The sequence below is a fragment of the Falco punctatus genome (assembly GCF_963210335.1).
Source record: "Falco punctatus genome assembly, chromosome: 14".
Taxonomy (NCBI): domain Eukaryota; kingdom Metazoa; phylum Chordata; class Aves; order Falconiformes; family Falconidae; genus Falco; species Falco punctatus.
The window spans coordinates 22,983,105-23,001,058 of record NC_137594.1 but is presented as its reverse complement, the minus strand read 5'-3'; the positions used below and the strand labels follow the sequence as shown (position 1 = coordinate 23,001,058).

Genomic DNA, 17,954 nt, shown 5'->3' with positions numbered 1-17,954 from the left:
TACTCAAAAGCTGTCTGGACACATTCCTGGGTAACCACCTTTAGGGGACCCTGTTTGAGCAGGAGGCTGGACCAGATGACGTCCAAAGGTCCCTTCCTACCTCAACCACTCTGCGATTCAGGATAAAAGTTTGAGCCACCCATATTTAGATTTATCATACAGAGAATAGGTGGATTTTGTTTAGGCAAACACAGGCTTAGATTGAAAATAACTCCGTTTTTTGGGATCCAGAAAGTTTTGTTTTCCTAGATTAATGACAGCAAAGCCCTTCCCTCCTCTCCAACCAGGTTCTCCTTACCACAGAGTTCAGGAAAAGGAGACCATGAAAACTCACTTCAGAGGATGCCATTCTCTAGAATTTGTCTGACAAATGCACAGGAGATTAGGTGGCTTTTTTTTTTTAAAACATATATTCTATTTTTTTAAAGCAGTCTTAAAAGCATCAGCTATGTTAAACTGACTACTGAAAATATGTTTAAGCAGAAATTACTTCAAATTTACTATGTTATGCTCTTAAGCTATGTACGTAAATACAAGTGTAATTTTGATTAGTTGGGACAAGAACAACTCCAAATACAGTTTTCCACATACTCAGTATACTTAGATATAAGCTTTGTAATATTGAGTGAACCACACCAAAAATTTATACCAAGCAGTGTACCGAGAGACAAAGAGTTAAAGCATGCACATACAATCTCTCAACAATCTAAGGAAAAACTGTACCAGCAACTACAACAGTGAAGTTCATACCAGGAAGTTAAAAAAAAGACAAGTGATCATGGGGATTTTTGGCATTTAGTCTTGAAATCCTAGATCTGTCTTATCACCAAACACACAAAGCAGCCGTTTCCAGTCTCTCTTAGACAGTGAGTCTAAGAGGCCTGCCATAAAGCATAAGGAACTATCTGTCCCCGTTTTAGAGATCTATCTTCCAACTGCATGGCACATCAACTTTATCTTCTCCCAAATCAAAGAAATGTTTATTAATCTTTACGTAAGTGTTGCTCATGACAGACCTGCAAGTCATGCCTCAGTCACACCTTGCTGCAAGAAACATCTACGGAAATGACAGTGATCAAAAGGACAACACAACCTCAGATGAACCCTCTGCAAGTAGTAAACTTGCAAAACCACAAGAACCTTACAAAAGCTACAAAAGATGTATTCCACCTTCATGGCTTACGAGATCATTTTAATGTGTGAATTTCAGCAGCAAATACTACTGAAATCACCCTCTCTCACCTCAAGGCAAGTAGTGAGCACGCTTTTAAAGTCAGCTGTTACCAGAAACTCACTCTGCTTAAGCCCTCCAGCCTCCTAATCGGATTCAAATCACTGCAGGACTGCACTAGTGCAAGAAAAAACCCCAACATCTAACTGGCCCAGCTGTCTGCTGGGAACTGAACTAAACCAGTTTCTAAAACTGGCTCAGTAACATTCACTTCCTCCTAAGAACTCCTCTGCAGATAATGCTTTTCAGTCCATCCTGCTAGTCAGAGCTATTTTTAAAAGAGTCAGTTAAACCAGAATTCTTGCCCAGACCTTCGGTATTTGGGTTTCAATCTGCAGTTACTTTGCCTGCCTTCTGAAAACCCAGGGCCAAGGAAGTCAGCTTGGCTTCACCACCAAGCCACATTTCAGCAAATGAGATGAAGAGGAAAAATCTTCTGTATGAGGCAAGTGAAAGCATTCAGATGTGTACTCAGGTTTTCAGCGCAACAACTCTGAACAGTAAACGTATAATGTTTCCCTCCTTCTCCCAATCAGTGTTCTACAGGATGTCCACAAGTTGAAAGATTTAACCTGAAGGAGTCTGGAAAGCTTTGCATACCACTCTTCAAGAGCAGCAGTGAAATCCTAATATACAACTACAAAGTTAATATTGGCCTCAGCTCTGAGCTGCTGTATTCCATGACCTGACAGATGAATCCAACAGGAGTATCAAGACACAAGCTGCGATTCTCAACACTGCAGGGAACAGAGTAAGGCACATGAAAGCACTGTGGAGCACAATTCAAATGGTAAGGAAGAAAACCTCCATCTGACACTAGCATATTTTTATTTCCAAAGTTTATTTTGTAGCATCATTAGTTTACTTACATGCTGTATTTCCTGCTGGCTGGCTCGGTAGTTTTTCTTGGTTAAATTGTCCACCAGGTAGCTGATTTGAGACAAGGCCAGCGAGAGCGAGTCAAGATTCATTGCTGGTCGGGGCGGAAGCAGGCGGCCGAGCCCGGCGCAAAATCACCATTATTCCCCTTTAGTCACCTCAGAGACAGGTTAATTTTTTTTCCCCCAATTAGCCTGTATCTGGTTCTGTGTTACTTTCTTCAGCTCTTCTTTCTCAGTTGTCTTCCTCTGTTCTGAAACATGGCACCTGAAAGACAGTATTACATTAGATTTGTTAGATTTAATTTCTGTAGCAACTTCACAGCTCCATTCTAGGCACTGCTGTTAACTTGCTATGAAACACTACCAATTAATTTAAAAGTTTTTTTGAATTTTTTCTTTTAATTTTTTTTTTTAAATATCTTTAAGCTCAAGTTTATGTGGCGTTAAATACGGTTAGTGGTTTCTTCTTCTACTTTCACCAGAACACTACAGGGTACAAAGTCGAATCTTAGAGGAATTCAACATTATGCCTCTGAGCTTTTATTATTTTTTCCCACCCTTACAAGGCAACTTGGTAAAACGAGGAAAGAAATAAAAGTTTAACAAAGACATTGATAATATGGACACATTCGATAGCTTAACTTACATAAACCATTTGACATAACTACATGCACAAGTAAAAAGAAGTACTATTAAGTTTTCACAACATGAGCTTAGTTGTTTTCACAGTGTCCAACCACATTTATCCATTTCTGCGTTTTGTCAGTCTGAAAGAGCTAGCCAACAGCTCACTCAGAAGAATAACTACGCCTTCAGCACTGTGAGAAAGAAGAAAATCAGATGCATAATGAATTAGATACCACACAGCAACAATCCGAGGTCGGATTCATTCAAATCATCAATCACAAGTTTATAAAAAAAAAGTGCTTTTTAACCATCTCTGCAATATTTTGCTTCACTGCCATTAAATTTGTATTGCACTCAACCAAGCACACCAAAACAAGCAATTGTGAATGAGCAACACACACAAAGAACTGCAATAAACTAACCCTAACATTTGGCTTATACTGAAACAGCTTTCCAGCGAGCTACAACAGCAGAGCTTGCCAGCTTAATAAATTTCTATGACAACACAAAACTTGGCACTTGACATCTCATCTGTTAAATTACAGATTGCCAATGTGATAAAATTGCATCCCAAAGCAAGTCCTACACAACAGTCTGAGGAGTCTCAAAGGAAGTCGTAAGCTGCTCTGAGAAGCAGCACTGTAATTTATCAGAGGTAGAATCAAGCTGGAGATTTTGTTTTGAAGCTCTACTTGATCAAGACACCAAGGTCAACAGGCTTTGTGCCAAGAGTCTGAAGATTCCCTTTTTCAGAATAAAAACTACTGCCTTACTGTCTTGGCTATAAGGCCAGAACCACGAGTATGGGATTTCTCCTGATCGAGATGAATTGTACAGGTGATGCATTAACTTGGCACACATAACGCTCAGAGCAAATCTGTTCAGAAAGCAAGCCTGCAGCAACACGGCTTGACATGTTGGCTGTCCTTCTGCAAGAACTGAACAGGAACAGCACAGAGGCAAGCTGAGAAGACTCTGCTGGGTACAGCTAGAACTCTTCCCCCATCTCCCTTTTACAAAGGTTTTCACTCACTTAGAACTACAGGTTATTAAACATTGCCAACACTTTAAAACATCAAACAACAACTCCTATCAAGGCAACGAAGATCATTCTGCTCCTCAGAAAAGTTTACTGGATTAAATAAAAATGTAGGTAAACTATTTGTAAGGAAAGTCAAATCATCAACAGACTTTCAGTATGCCACAGAAAACCCTGTGTACTCCTATAAGCTATGTAAGCTCTTACTTGCATAAGAAAACTTACATCTCATGAAACAAAAATTTTCAAGCGGTAATATTGAAAGCATTCCTCAATGACAAGGCAGTTGTGCTCTGAGAAAAATTCAGAGCATGTTTAAAACTGCAGCAGTTTAAAATTGCAGAAAACTTCCATTTCTTTTTTGTGCATCTGACAAGCTGTGATTCGCTAGCTTTATGCGCAGGTTTAAAAGCCCCCTGACTGTGAAACAGCTCTGAACTAAGGAAGACAGGCACAAAAGGTAACAAGTTTTCTCGGTAGCCCAGTACCTCTGGTTTTTGGTTTTCTTTTTAAAAAAACTCTATTCCTCTTTTGGAATAATCCAGAAAGCATCACTGGGCTTGGGAAGCACACACTTCCCAAGACACTCTTACTGGCAAGGTTTAACATACCAAACCACTACAAAGCTTCTGAAAAACATTTGTTAAAAATAATCAGATGGATCACCATGCCACAGTACCTACACAAGCCACAGCAAGCAGCTACCAGGGGAAATTCAGTCCCTGTCAGAGCACCAGATTTCAGCAGCCAGTTTGAAGAACTCGTGGCCTGGTTGAACTCAGGACTTGAGAAAAGACACAAACCAAAAATGACCACATTGGAGTTCTAAGACAATAACAAGTTTTAGAGTTTGACTTCTAGGCCCCTAGGAAGAAAAACAGGTTTATCTGGGTGTTGTTCCTCAGACCAATACAAACAGCACAGCAAATGCACTTACTTCACCCCAAAATCAAGCTTTTCTGTACTGGAACTCTTAGAGTTGGGCTCAGTCATAAATCTGATCCTCCCTGCTGCCACGCAGCATCCTGCAGAACACTGACAGTGACCATCCCACCCAACTAATAGCATCACTGTTTTCTCCCCAGAAAAGCAGGGACTGCCACCTTACGTGCTTTAACTGAGGGAAGCACAACAAGCTTTACCACTTCCTAACTGCAGAATCTGGTAGTGCCACCAGAGAACCCAAGCTGGAGTCAAAATGGAATTCTTCCCTTTCGAAGAACAGGAGCCTGTGCAGACACTGCAGCTCAAAGACAGAACACAATAGCTGAAGGAAGCAGCTTCCTATTTATGTTCTAAATATATAGTTTGCACATTATGTATCCTGATGCACAGAAAAATACCTGACAGCTCTTGCAAGCACCATTAATAGCATTTCACAGGTTCAAATAACACAACCTAACTTACAACAGTATACAAAATATAAGTACTTAAGGGAGCTCTGCCCAGAAAGCAGAAACGCACAGGTACCTCTCTGGTCATTCAATGTAGGGCTAAAATTCAATTACTACCACACTGATTAAGAAAGCTATGAATGCTATGCAACACAGACTTTATTTTTAGATGCATATATTCTTAGTGGGAATGAATCTCCCTACACCGGCCTCAACAATTCAAGAAGCTTTCAGCCCATGGGGCAAGCCTGCCACCTTTACAGGTTCAGAGAAGTCAGGCCTCAGCCAGAGTTTACAAAAAAATGTTAAGATTTGCTGACAAAATTAACTACTTACAATTACAGATCCTACGATACAGTTACGGATTAAACCATGAGACACAGGACTCAGGAGGTCTTACAATGTTATCATTTTATATTATGCAACACAGCTGATTTTTAAAAGGCAGAAAATATTACCAAAATCTACAGTATTACACAGCCTTGAGACTTTCTAAGACCATCAGCAAAACATGTGGCATCTATTTCAGTAGATTCTTTTCAACAGCAGAGTTCTATTGGGTTATCAAAACATAAATACAATGAAATTTTAGGCAAGAATTCAAAACCCACAAAATCGAGAGGCCCAATATGTAACATCTGACAAAAATACTCCCTACTAACCTGAAGCAGATCACTAGGAGTAACTAAGCCTTGCTGCTGAAGATTAAAAACCTGAAATCTTCCACAAATCTGCAAGCAGCCTTACAAAGAAAGTAATTTCAAAATTACTTGAAGCTGAACTTCGGATATTTTTTTTTTTTTTTTTTTTTTTTTAGTATTTTACAGAGGTAACTACTCCCACTAGGTTTCAAGAGCTGTAAAGATTTTAGGCCATGCGTACTGCATGTGGAGAATACAACAGCTAGAGTGAAAAACCAGCAAAATGTTTGCTCATTAGGTTAACTCCTGTCAGAAAACATCATAGAAAACATACTAAAAGTGCCACTGTTAAGCCTGTTCTTCAGAACACAGTCTCTTACCCACTTCTCAAACCCATGAGCAAAAGAACATAAGGAAGAGCAGCACACCTCTCAGAAGGCCCCCATGAGAAGTGCTCCAACGGGAAAAGGAGGTTCTGAATCATACTATGGTTGAGTCAGATTTCAGAATGTCTACCATTTTGAAATCAACAGAGTGAAAACCCTTACAGTGTAAGTCACATTAATAGTAAAATAAGCTCCTGATTAATTCAACTAGTTCAAATTTATATGTTTACACATAGAAAAGCCACCTGAACTCTCCACCTACTGGAAAACTGCACACAATTACTGTAAACCAGAAGCCACAATGATGATTAGAGACAGTAGCTTCAGTTTACAGAGAGCAGCTGAACTAAGCACACGTGTTTGTTCCCATATGCTAAGGCCAGTTAAATTTCAGGTTTGGAATGTGCCTCAAATGTATCAGGCATGCATCAATCACGACACCACCAGTTCAGACGTATTCACATTTCAACTAGGATGGACTACAAAAATAACGCAAGAAACTCTTACTTCCCACTTTCAGTCAAACACCGCAGGACAGTTTCTGTTGGGGGGAAGTGAATGAAATACAGGGACTTGTTCTCAAGGGCTTCATTCTGCTTTCCCATCCAAAACATGTTTTCTAACAGTTTAATGCTATTTCAAAGGGCAAAGGGGAACTGCAATATTCATATAGAAGAGATGGTTACAGAACAAAAGAAAAATCTGGCTAAAATCACAATGTCCTCAACCCTGATTCTCAGTGATAAGAATTCCCATCACGATTTAATGATGACCCATCACAGGGTCACAAAACATCCCTGTTCACTTTACCCAAGTTACATTTGTACAGTTTCTCTTCCACTTACTCAACTGAACACCAGCAGTACCCACTTCAGCATCAATCAAAATGAACTAAATATCAAGGAGCACTATGCTAAAAGCATCAACAGTATCAGGTGTTTCTCTAATGAGGAGAGACAGGTAGATAGCAAGCTTGCTACGAGTTTGGTTTGGAGACACCAGGCCAAGAGGATCAGCAGTTAACAGCAAACTCAAAAGCAAAAGGGCAGAAAAAATAAGACAATAACAAGTCTACAAAGTGCAAACAAGCCTATTACCAACTAAATTTGTTTCCTGTTTATAAGACAGTCACCTCACCCGGACACATCCTGCCTATAATTTTTGTCAATGGCAGTGTAGTTACCTTAGAAACAGGAAACACTTAAGTTGTGTGTGCAAGAGTGACTTGTCAAGTGTCATACCTGTTTTGTTACCAGCTTAAAAAAAAAAATCCACCGAGAACAGATGGCATGCTTCCTTCCAGCAAGTGAGATTTGGAAACAGTCAGTCTAAGCGTAAGACTTATCAACAGACCAAAGCACTGTATTTTTTAGTATTATCTCACTTCTGCTGTAAACAGTCCAAGCTGTTTGTGGTTTGTTGGAATGAAACTATGAGTGCTGACTAGCCTTACTGTATGAAGTGAACATGGTACTTCTCCAAGTTAAGAGAACAATTGCAAAGGAGCTATTTCTAACAATACAGCATCTGTCAAAACAGCCAACTGTTGCTATTTCTAGTTTCGAAATAAGCAAGTCCATTTTACTGGGCAGCATGTTCTTCACTGGAGGACGGTGCTGAGAAGAAGCATTCTTCCATGTAGTCTGCAAGAAGGTAATACCACTGGATTATTTACTACAACTCATTTGTTATAGATTACTTGTTTCTTTGGGGCAAGTCACAACAAGGCCTTCTAAAGAGGCCACCGAGCCAAGCACTGGGCTAGGCCCGGCACCAGCCGCTTCCCGAGTCTCTCAGAGCTCCACCTCTCACCATCAACGCTACAAAACCGGACGAGGAAGAGAAGCGAGAACAGCTCAGGAGCTGAGGGCTCCCGCACCGCCTCGGAGCGATCAGCGGGCAGCCGGCCGCCTCAGAGCTTCCCCCTGCACCCACCGCCGCCGGCAACCCGCGGCCCTGCAAACACCCGCGGCCCTGCCCCAAGCCGCCACCGACGCGCACAGCGCGGGCCGGCCTGAGGCGAAGCCCCTCAAACTTTGCCGGGCTGCTCCTCCCGCCGAGCGGACGCCGGCTGAAGAGGCAGGCAGCGGCGAAGGGGAGCGGGCCGGGGAGCGGCGCAGCCAGGTGCAGGCTGCGGGGCCCCACAGCCCGGCCCACACGCACCGCGGGAACACCGCGCCGGGCGGGCTCCCTCTGCCGGGCCCACCACCGGGCCCCGCCGCGGCCTACACCGCCGGGCCCGCGACCCCCGCCGCCCCGGGACCCCCACACCCCTACCCGTGGGGCGGCCGGAAAGCCAACCGAGGCGGCGCTGGGCACGGCAGAGCGACACTTACCTCAGGGGGTGTAGGGAGGCCGAAGCGGAACGCCGGGCTGTGACCGCTTACGCTTTTATCCTCTCGCCTCCGCCGTTTCGCTACAAAATGGCGGACGGGGTCGCGCGCTCACGTCGCGGCCTTTCCCCTCCCCCGTCCCCTCGCGGCACGCCAGCGGGGGGGGGGCAGCGGGGGCGCGAGTGGGCGGGGCGCCGGCTGAATGGCCCGCCCCCTGGCCTGGCGCATCCCCAATCAGAGCGCGGGGCAGCGCGCCTCTTGCCCAATCAGCGCAGCGCGACCTCTGAGGGACGTTCGCCCGTCCTCCCCCCGCCCTAGCCCGGCCCTCCGCGAGGCGCCACAGCTGCGAGCCTATTGGCCGAGACCGAACGGAGGCGTTCTTCCTACTGTTTTGGCCAATCAGTGCTTGCAGGCCTCTCGAGCTACGCATGCGCATGCCGACCAATGAGCGCGGGGCGCTGCGCTGAGGCGGGGAAGACGCGGTGAGTGCCACGGTGCGCCCCTCCCCGAATGGTACCGCCCCAAGGATCGCGCCCCCCTCCCCGCGGTGGTACTGGCTGAGGCACTGAAGCGCGTCCCCCCGCGCTACCTTGGTACGGCCCGGGAGATTCCGCTCCTCGCGGCCCCCATCGTCCGTCCGTCCCGTCCCGTCCCGTCCCCCCCCCCCCCCGGCAGCGCGGTGGTACGGCCGTACGGCCCGTGGCGCGCATCGTGGCGGCGGGAGGATAGGCCGGGCCTCCCACAGAGCATCAGCTGCGCTGCAGCGTCGCAGCCCTCCCCCTCCAGGCCACCGCGGGGGCCATTCTGCCCTTCTGGCAAAATCCCCCCGCCGTTTGCACGCTCCCGGCTTGCCGGCCGCCATCCCCGAAACCGGTTGAGGCCCACAGCTCCCCGGGGCCGCCCCTCCGGAAGCCCAGAACGGCCCCTTCCCGCCCGCCTCGGCCGCCTCCGGCGCTGGGGTCAGCCCCGCGGTGCCAACACCGGGCTCGGGACCACCAGGCCCTCCCCTGGCAGCCCACGGGCCCGGCTAGGAGGGGACCCCGTGGTGCGAGGGCCTGCGGGAGGCCATAAGGCCCCGCCTCTGGCTGGGGGACCCCACCCCACCCCACAGCCACCAGCGGATCGGCACTGAAAGCCACACTGGTCCCCCCAAAGCTTGGAGAGCTGGGATGGTGGTCTCGGGACACGGCTTCATCCCTGCATCCTGCCTCGGAGCATCTTCCTCCCCCAGCTCCACAAAAACCACCTCATGCCTGCCTGGCACACGCACCACAATGTCACTTTTATTGAGTCGAGGTCCCTCCGCTTTCTGCACGTACAAAATAAATTTAAATAGGCCAGTGTTTGTAAACAGTCGGGAGTGGTAAGGCAAACAGAAACGGCCACAGCACCTCTGTACCCACCCTGCCCTCAGCCACGCAGACCCTCCCGGGGGGACCAAGGCTCCCCAGGTGACAACCAAAGACATGGGACACCCTGTCTGCATCCAATTCAGCCGTGGGACCTCCTCATGCCCATCACACTTGGGAAAGCCAGAGCTACAAAACCCACCAGGTACCAAACCCCTCCCATCTCGATGGGGAGCAGGCACTGAAAGGCATCTCAGCGTTGGCATCTGCTGAGCCTCCAGCATCTCTGCTGAGCTCCACGGGAGGTGGCTCTGTGCTCCCTGCATCCCGGAGTGGTCTTCAGGGGTGGGGTGGGGGTGAGGGGGTGAGCATCCTCTTCTTTATGCCAAAGGGTCCCCCACGCCCCAGCGCCTGCTCTGAGGCAGGAGGGGGGTGAAGGGGCTCAGGAGGCAGCCAGTGCCATACGAGTGGGGAGTTTGCTGGAGCCTGCTTTTGTCAAAAGTTGAGGGCATGGAGGCTGGAGGTACCCTGAGGGAGGTCCTTCACAGGGTCCCTCAAACATTCATGCTACACTTGGGGCTTTTCTTCCTCCTTCTCCACTTGGGTCTCCCCATCTCATCCCATGGAGCAGCGAGGGGGGCTGCTTTTACATGCAGCAAGCATGGGTAGAGAGAGACCAAATGTTTCCACATGGGGAAGTGCTCATGTGCTGTCCTCCCACCCACCGCCATTGGCTGCAGAGGGAGAAAGCCACAGTGAGAAGTACAGAAGCATGCCACGATTCACCTTCCCACCATGCCAGCCTGGGCTGCTGCCCGAAGATGCAGGAGGAGCGAAGCTGGGTTTTGCACAAAGCTGGGCTGGACCTTCTCCACAGATGCAGCAATAGATATGCGTGAATTCCTCCCTCCCCGGGGTTTTAGAAGCCAAAGGAGGAACAAGGAAACTCAAAGACTGAACAAGAGCAGTTTGCTGCTGAGGTTTAACTTCCCCCAGCTGCAGATTTGGCTGGGGGAACTGCTCAAGCCAATGAAAGCAGAAGTGAAACTTACCCTGACAGGCAACGGAGGGACAGCCCAGAGCAACACCAGCCACAAAGTGTAAACGACCAAGGAAACAATATAAAACAGATAAATACTGACTGCTTTATCCCCAAAGCATCCCTTAAAATCTCTATCTGGCCCAGTCCCATTCCGCGAAAGAACAGGATTTGAAATTTGTAGAAGAGCTGTGCTTTAGCATAGCGTCTCCAGGAGGTCACTGCAGCCACAGCACTTCTCTAGTGAGTGAGCAACTCCTGGCAAGGAAAACATTGCATAGGCACATCCCTACCCTGGGGTCACCCTGATCCTCAGAAATAAATTAAAAAAAAAAAAAAAGAAAATCAGGCTGAAGGCGATGGTCCCACTTCGTAACAGAAAGTGCAGCCCAGGCGGAGGGAGATGTAAGAGTAAAGGCAGGAGACAGGCGATGTAAGCCACAGGAGAGCAGAGTTCAAACCAAACCAAACACTGACACAGAAGAGGACTATGGGGATGTCACCCTGTCTAATAAACATAATTACCGGTTCCCTTTATGCAAGACGCACTGTCTCCCTGCAATGTTAGGAGAGGAAGGAGTTTAAGCTATGGAGAAGAGCTCCATCAGCACGGGGGTACGTGGATGAGCAGCATGCCTTCACAAACCCCAACCGTGACCCCTTAGTGATGTCTAAGGTAGCGATGTGTGCCCCGGAGGGGCAGAAAGGGCTTGACCTGGACTACAGGTCCCCTTGTAGTGATGCTCTGGCTTCACCAGGGAGTCAGGGCTGAGAGGAGAAGCCTCACTGCCTGGTGCGTTAAGACAATGAGATACAAACCACCACAGGGCTCTTTCAGCCAAGGCCCGGATAACAACACTCCTCTTGGACCTTCCCAACACGCCAATGTGTTTTCTCCCTGCTTCCCTTTGGTCCTAGGGGAAACCTGCACCCCCTTGGCAGCAGCAGTGTGGTCCAGCCTGGAGGAGGAGTCAGGCTGTGAGATCCACGAAGATGGCGTTGGCAGTGGTCTGTCCAAAGATGAAGGCTCCAAGGGTGACCATGAACACCCCATAGCTGACCTGGGCCCACCAGCTGTGGATGCAGGAGGACAGGGCGCGTTTATAGGGGATCTTCGCCCCGATATCCACAGGGGAGGTGGGGAGGGAGGAAGCATGTTTCAGTTACCTGATTGCCCTGGTTTCTTGGATCTCAGAGAGCTTGGCTTGAATCAGGCAGAGTCCTGAAAGGCAGGGGAGGCAAATTAGACCCCAATGAGGACTGTCCTCTGGAGACTCAGCAGACACCCCACAAACCAGGGAGCCATACTCCCCGTTATGGAGCAGAGAGTGCAGCCCAAATAGTTGGGCTGCTGACCGACCTCAAGCCACACTTTTGTCCTTCTCTAAAGACCTGGTTCTCGCGTCTCCATCCCACTCCCCCCCTCTTTGAGACAGAAGGCCAGGAGACCTCCGTCGGCCCCTGAGCATCCTGGAATGTCCTACCTGGGAAGACAAAGATGAAGCAGGCGGCCAAGCCCCCAATGACAGAGATGACTTTGCCAATGTCAGGGATGAAGAGAGCCAGGAGAAGGGTCAAGAGGAACCAGCTGATGGTCTGAAGCAGGCGCCTCCTCCTCTCCCGAACCACGTCCTCCTCCACCGTCACTCCAGTGTAGCGGAGCCAGAGACCTTCCAAGACAGCCCTGCAGGCACAGATCCAGGGCAGGGGGGTTTCCCTGCACTGTCCCTCCTTCCCACACCAGCCCTTGCCTTCTCCCAGCACTCACCGGCCACAGAAGTGCAGGATGGGGTAGGATGTCAGCACACAGAGGATGATGAAGGCCCGGGCGAGGGCAACAGGGATGTCATTGGAGGGGTAGGACAGCAAGACATCCTGCTCCACGCCGGCTCCAAAGGTCAGGAAGCCACAGACACCTGCCAGGAAGGGAACAGTCAGTGGGGAACAGAGACAAGCCTCCTGCACGTGTATTTGAGGGACTGGACTTGGATGGATATGGCACAGGGCGCATCGCAGGGGGAGTTAGATTGACTCCCCTCCCTTCCCACTCTGTCTTTCTGCTGACCAGAGGGTCCCTGTACTCTAGAAGCTCACAGCCCCTCCAAGGACTGTGCCATTCTCACGCAGCATCCCCTCACTTACCAGTGCCCGTGTAGACAAAAAGAGCTATCACCATGGCCGCTGTCACCACCGCTCCCCAGGTCTTCACCTCTGGCTGCTTCATGCTGTTAAAGACGGGCACGCTGCTCACATGGCACTGCCGGGGACACAGAGAGAGAGTAGGGACACGCAATGGCCTGAGCCAGAGTCACAGGGAGGCACGTGGAATCCCACTTGTGATATCCCCGGGTTTGTTGAGATATTGCATTCTCCCCAGGTTTGTTGCTGGGGGTGGGGGACAGGCTGCCCTGCACTTCCCAGCTAGGGTAAAATTGATCCATCTCCATCCAGGGGTGGTGAGATGTTAAACTGGCTTCAGCCCCCTCACAAAGCCGTGCAGCAAGCACATGGGGAAAGTTTTGGCCAATTGCCCAGGGGAGCATCCCTGCACCATGCTGGTCCCCAACCCAGGCGGCCACAGAATGGGAAGGGGAGCACCCAGCTCATGACCTTACCTGGAACCCAAAGCAGATGGTGGGCACAGCATTGAAGACGGCTGTCCAGGTGGAGGGGCTGGCAGGAGAGAAACACCCACCAGTCAGATCAGGGCCCCCCGCGCCCCCCACCCAGTGCCTTGGGGGAGGATGAGCTGGGGATGCTCAGTGATGGGCTTGCTCCTCTGCTGTTACTGCGTCCCCCACCCAGGACAACGCCTTTGCATGGAGCATGCTTTTCCTGGGACCCCAGCACTCCCTGAGGACTAGGGCTTTTCACCGAGACAGAACTAGCCCAAACTAAAGACTTAAAAAAACCCAAAACATCAGTAAAAAAATAAGGATCTACTTAGGCAGTGCCGAAAACTGCTCTGTCCTAAAATTCCCACTACCCACAACAGGTCCAGAAACATCCCCACACAGCACAGGCACTGTGCTGGCCAACGAAATAACCAAAAGCATCCTAAAATAGATACAGCCTTTGTTGCTGGGCGAGCAGAAGCACTGCATGGGGAACTCTGGGCCTGGATGTATCAGAGCTAAAAGTCCATCAGTGCTCCTCAACACTTGTGATGGAGCCACATGGACCTCCCAGAGGTCTTTTTCCTCTCCTTCACCACCTGCCCCTCTGAAACATGCAGAGATATAGCCACTTGGGAGCTTCTGGCAGCACCACGCAGCATCCCCAGACCCAGGGATGGGACTGGTGAAGGATTTGTCCCCAGCCTTTGCAGCCCTCAGTACCACACCCCTGCTTGCCTCTGCAGTGCTGTGATGGTCACTGTCAACATCACGTCTCTTGCACTCACCTGGTGGGGATCTCCACAGGCACCAACTCCTTGTCAGGCCAGATGTACTTGATGATAATGACTGCTGTGACATACCAGGTGCCGATCACACTTAGGGAGCTGCAAGAGGGGACAGGAGGCCATCAGTGTGCTGCCTCCCCACTCCACGGAGGGTGTCCTCCCAGCCTCTCCAGCCCCATCCTCCTCCCTGCACAGCCCAAGCCACCCCACTCCTCTCCATCAGGACTACCCCTGCTCTCCCTTCCCATGGGAATATGCCAGGCACTGCCACCCACTGTCCCCAGAACAGATGCTGATGCAATCCTGCTCCGCTCAGGGGCTGTCCCATGCCGCTGTGAGTGGCAAATCTGCCAGCAAGGGGACGCGCTGAGTTTGGGCAGGAGGAAGAGGTGAACGTTAAAGAAGTGACACTCTTTGGTAGCCCTGGCCCAGCTCCAGCAGCCAGCTTACGCCAAGGTGCCTGGTGGGGCAGGGCTGGCCTGCAGACCACCTGGCCTGGGGACCCTTATGGGCTGTCCTTTCTGCTGGATGGCCAACTCCAAAGACAGGGGACAACAGAGTTGAAAGCAGCTCTTCCCGCTTCCTCCGGCAAGTAGAAAGGAGGGACACAAGCCCTGGAGTACGACACTGTGGCCTCACCTTGTTCAGCAGCTCCTCTGCTTCCCGGATGGGGAAACTGAGGCACAGACAGCAGAGGGGGAGATGTCCAACCCCTTCAGCAGGCAGATACAGCACTAGAACCATGGCATTTCCACTCCCCATCCCGAGACTGTGGGTGCTGGCTGGCCCACACCCGAGGACTCTCCCCACCCACCTGGCATATTTTTGGAAGCCGATCTCCTTGGGGATGGAGAGGGGCAGAATAAGGAGGAAGGCGGTGATGCTGATGGTGAACTTGCGGTCTGTGTACCAGTGGCTGCTTCCAGCTTCCTCGGGCTCTGTCACCAGAGCAGCAATGACTGTGGGGACAGCCGGAGTGGTCAGGTTGTTCCCTTCCAGCCGAAGGAACAGCAACTGGTTAATATTTCCCTTGTGGACACACTTACTCTTGTCCTCCTGGTCTCCAATGATGATGAGAAAAGCGATGCAGGTGCCAAAGGTGTAGACGGCGATGGCAACCTCACACAGCACACCAGGCACCTTCCCGCAGACAGCCCACACAACCTCCTGGTAGGTCCGCTCGTTGCTGGCCTGCGAGCAGTATGCCAGGATGACCAAGCCTCCGATGATGAAGATCAACATGCACTGAGGTGGGGAAGGGACAGGGAGGGGACACTGAGGCAACAGTGCAACAAGGTCCCCAAAGCCACCCCGGGCAGCCACCCCCGAACACACTGAGCATCTCTGGTGCACCTCACCCAAGAGGGCTTCTGCCCAGGAGCTGGTCCTCCCCAAGCCCCTTCTGGGGCTCCACACATCTCGCCCACGCCCCCTCCCAGGGTGGGACAGGGGACTGTCCCTTCTGCACCCTCTCACCATTTGCAGCGCAATGCCCGCAGCCACGCCACCAGCCATGTTGAAGGCGGCAGGGAAATTGAGCAGCCCAGCCCCAAGGGCAGCATTGACCACGATGAAGACAGCTCCCAAAGCCGACGTGGCCCCCAGACTGTTTCCCTGGCTCTCTCCGCTCTTCGGCACCGTCTCCACACTGGGGCTCTGCAGGAGCCTGGCCCGTTCCCCAGCATCAGCGCTCCACTCCCAGTCCTTGTAGTCACTGTTGATGCTCCCGGTCCCCTGAGCCATTGTCCCTCCTGGGCTGGCACATGCCACTGTCCACGTCCCCCTAGCACTCCTGCACCAGGCTGAGCTGGCCGCCTCGAGGAGGGTCCTCTGCCAGCGCTGGCTCCATCAGGCAGGGGGGCAGCAAATGCACAAGGCTGGGATGGCAGCAGCACGGGGGTGAGGCACTTCACTGCTCCTAGAAGAGGATGAAGAAGGACACGGTAAGTGTTAATTATGGTATAATTAACAAGGGACAATCTGGGCATTGGATAGAGCCACAGAAGATATGAGTTCCCTGCATCTTGGCTTGGGGTTGACAGCACGCAGGTGTCCTCAGGCCAGCAGAGATGCAGCAGGAGAACTCACCTCTTGCCCCCCACATCCAGGGCAAGGACACTGCTGTGGTCGGATGGGGCCTGAGCCCCGGCCACAGGGCTGGGGAGCAGCGGCCCCACGGCAGGACTCGCCTTTCTGTGGGCACGAGCCCCAGCGTCAGGCCTCGCTTCCTGATCTGCAGCCCTAAATCCTGCAAACTCTGCAAGCACCGCTGAGCCCAGTGCTCCAGTAAAGGTCAAGGCTGGGCTCAGCAGAATGACCCCAGGCACGCAGCAGGAGCACCGTGTCACCGGGAAAAGCGGGACTGGCCCTTTCCAGTACACCCACAGGGTGACCACCAGCACCAGATGTCTCAGAAGCTTTTGGACTTTGGGGACTTGATGTTTCCAGCCCTGCAGCCCTTGCAGGTTGGACAGCCCAGTGCCTCTGATCTGAAGGAGATCAACCCTCACAGCCTGGCAGGGACCTGCACAGCAAAGGGAAACCTCCTCTTTCCAAGGGAAACCTCTTTTTCTGCTAAGCGGTGTCTGCAGAGGCTACTCCTGGCCAGCCCCGCTTCGCTTCTAGGCCTTTTACACCCCACGCTCCTGCCGTGAATGCCCTCCAAAGGTTTCTGCGGGATGGGATAAACCCTGCGGGCCTGCGCGGGGGAGGGGGCAGCCCGCTCCCCGGGGTAGGGGCGCCGGGGGGCCAGGCCCTAGCTCCCCAGGCCGCGCCTTCACCCCACGCAAAGCCCCCGTGCTGGTGACAACCGGCCACCCTGAGCGCAGACGTTCCCCGGCCCCCCCCGGCCCCCCAGCCCTCCAGCCCCGCGTGGTCCCCGGCGGCACCCCACGCCCGCCCCACCGAGGCCCGCAGAGCGTGGCAGCCACCCCGCCATGGCGGTGGGTGCCCTCGGCGACACAACACGGCCCCAGCGGGTCGTTGTGCCCCCCCCCCGGTGCCCCCCGCCCCGCTCACCGGGCGGTGGGAGCCCGCTCGGCCCCGGCCCCGGCCCCGGCCCCGGCCCCAGCCGTGCTCCGCAGCGGCGCAGCCCCGCACCGCCCCGCCCGCTGCACGCCGGGGCTTGTAGTCCGCCCCCGGCCCGCCCCGCCCCGGGAGGGCGCGTCCGCCCCGGGACAGCCCAGCCCGCCGCCACCCGCGGGGAGAGCGGGCAGGCAGCCCCCGGGCTCGGCTGTCACTGAAACCCAGAGGGGGCTGACGCCAGGTGAAGGGGGGCGGCCCTCGAGCCGTGCGGGGCCCGGGGGGCACCGCGGGACAGCGCCCAGCGCCGTGGGGCAGCACCGGCAGCCGGGCAAAAGGGCTTTATTGCGCAAACGGGAGCAAGCGGCGGCGGCGGGCGCGGGGCCGGGCCGGCACCCTCGGGCAAGTGCGAACCGGCCGCCGGGAGCAGCGTCAGCCCCTGCAGCCTGCGGGCCCGGAGGGACACACGGCTGCTCCGCCAAACGCCCCACTACGGCTGCCACGGGGACAGGCGGGGAAGGATGGAAGGGGCTCGTGCAGCCCCACTGGTGATCGACCGCCCCCCCCCCGCGACCCGCCCGAGACAGGACCCTGGGCTGCGCCACTGGGA

General features: G+C 52.2%; 2 protein-coding genes across 12 annotated transcripts in view; both read right to left on the bottom strand.

Annotated features, from left to right (window-relative positions):
- The window catches only part of CNOT1 (CCR4-NOT transcription complex subunit 1), a 61,522-nt gene extending 52,811 nt beyond the window's left edge, over positions 1-8,711 (bottom strand). For 3 of the 8 annotated variants that reach the window (XM_080410905.1, XM_080410909.1, XM_080410908.1), the window contains exons 1-2: positions 8,536-8,711; positions 2,101-2,377 (exon numbers count right to left, since the gene is read on the bottom strand). In XM_080410905.1, the coding sequence (XP_080267031.1) occupies positions 2,101-2,202 (102 nt within the window). In that variant the 5' untranslated portion in view covers positions 2,203-2,377; positions 8,536-8,711. Of the gene's footprint in view, positions 1-2,100; positions 2,378-7,440; positions 7,692-8,535 lie in introns of those variants that run through there. The other 5 variants (XM_080410911.1, XM_080410912.1, XM_080410907.1 and 2 more) reach the window with 4 other exon arrangements.
- Positions 8,712-11,784: 3,073 nt separating this feature from the next.
- On the bottom strand, positions 11,785-17,546 carry SLC38A7 (solute carrier family 38 member 7). 4 transcript variants are annotated; one of them, XM_080411011.1, is made up of 12 exons: positions 17,342-17,470; positions 16,412-16,847; positions 15,800-16,241; positions 15,370-15,568; positions 15,138-15,282; positions 14,324-14,422; positions 13,536-13,593; positions 13,063-13,177; positions 12,689-12,836; positions 12,405-12,604; positions 12,088-12,142; positions 11,785-11,994 (listed from the first exon to the last, which is right to left on the bottom strand). In XM_080411011.1, the coding sequence occupies exons 3-12, from the start codon at positions 16,064-16,066 to the stop codon at positions 11,892-11,894; spliced, it is 1,389 nt and encodes a 462-aa protein (XP_080267137.1). In that variant the 5' UTR covers positions 16,067-16,241; positions 16,412-16,847; positions 17,342-17,470; the 3' UTR covers positions 11,785-11,891. The 4 variants fall into 4 exon arrangements, with proteins under 4 accessions (XP_080267137.1, XP_080267139.1, XP_080267136.1 ...); XM_080411013.1 differs by lacking the exon at positions 16,412-16,847 and having other exon boundaries at positions 15,138-15,261; positions 17,342-17,546; XM_080411010.1 differs by lacking the exon at positions 16,412-16,847 and having other exon boundaries at positions 17,342-17,499.
- Positions 17,547-17,954: the final 408 nt, after the last annotated feature.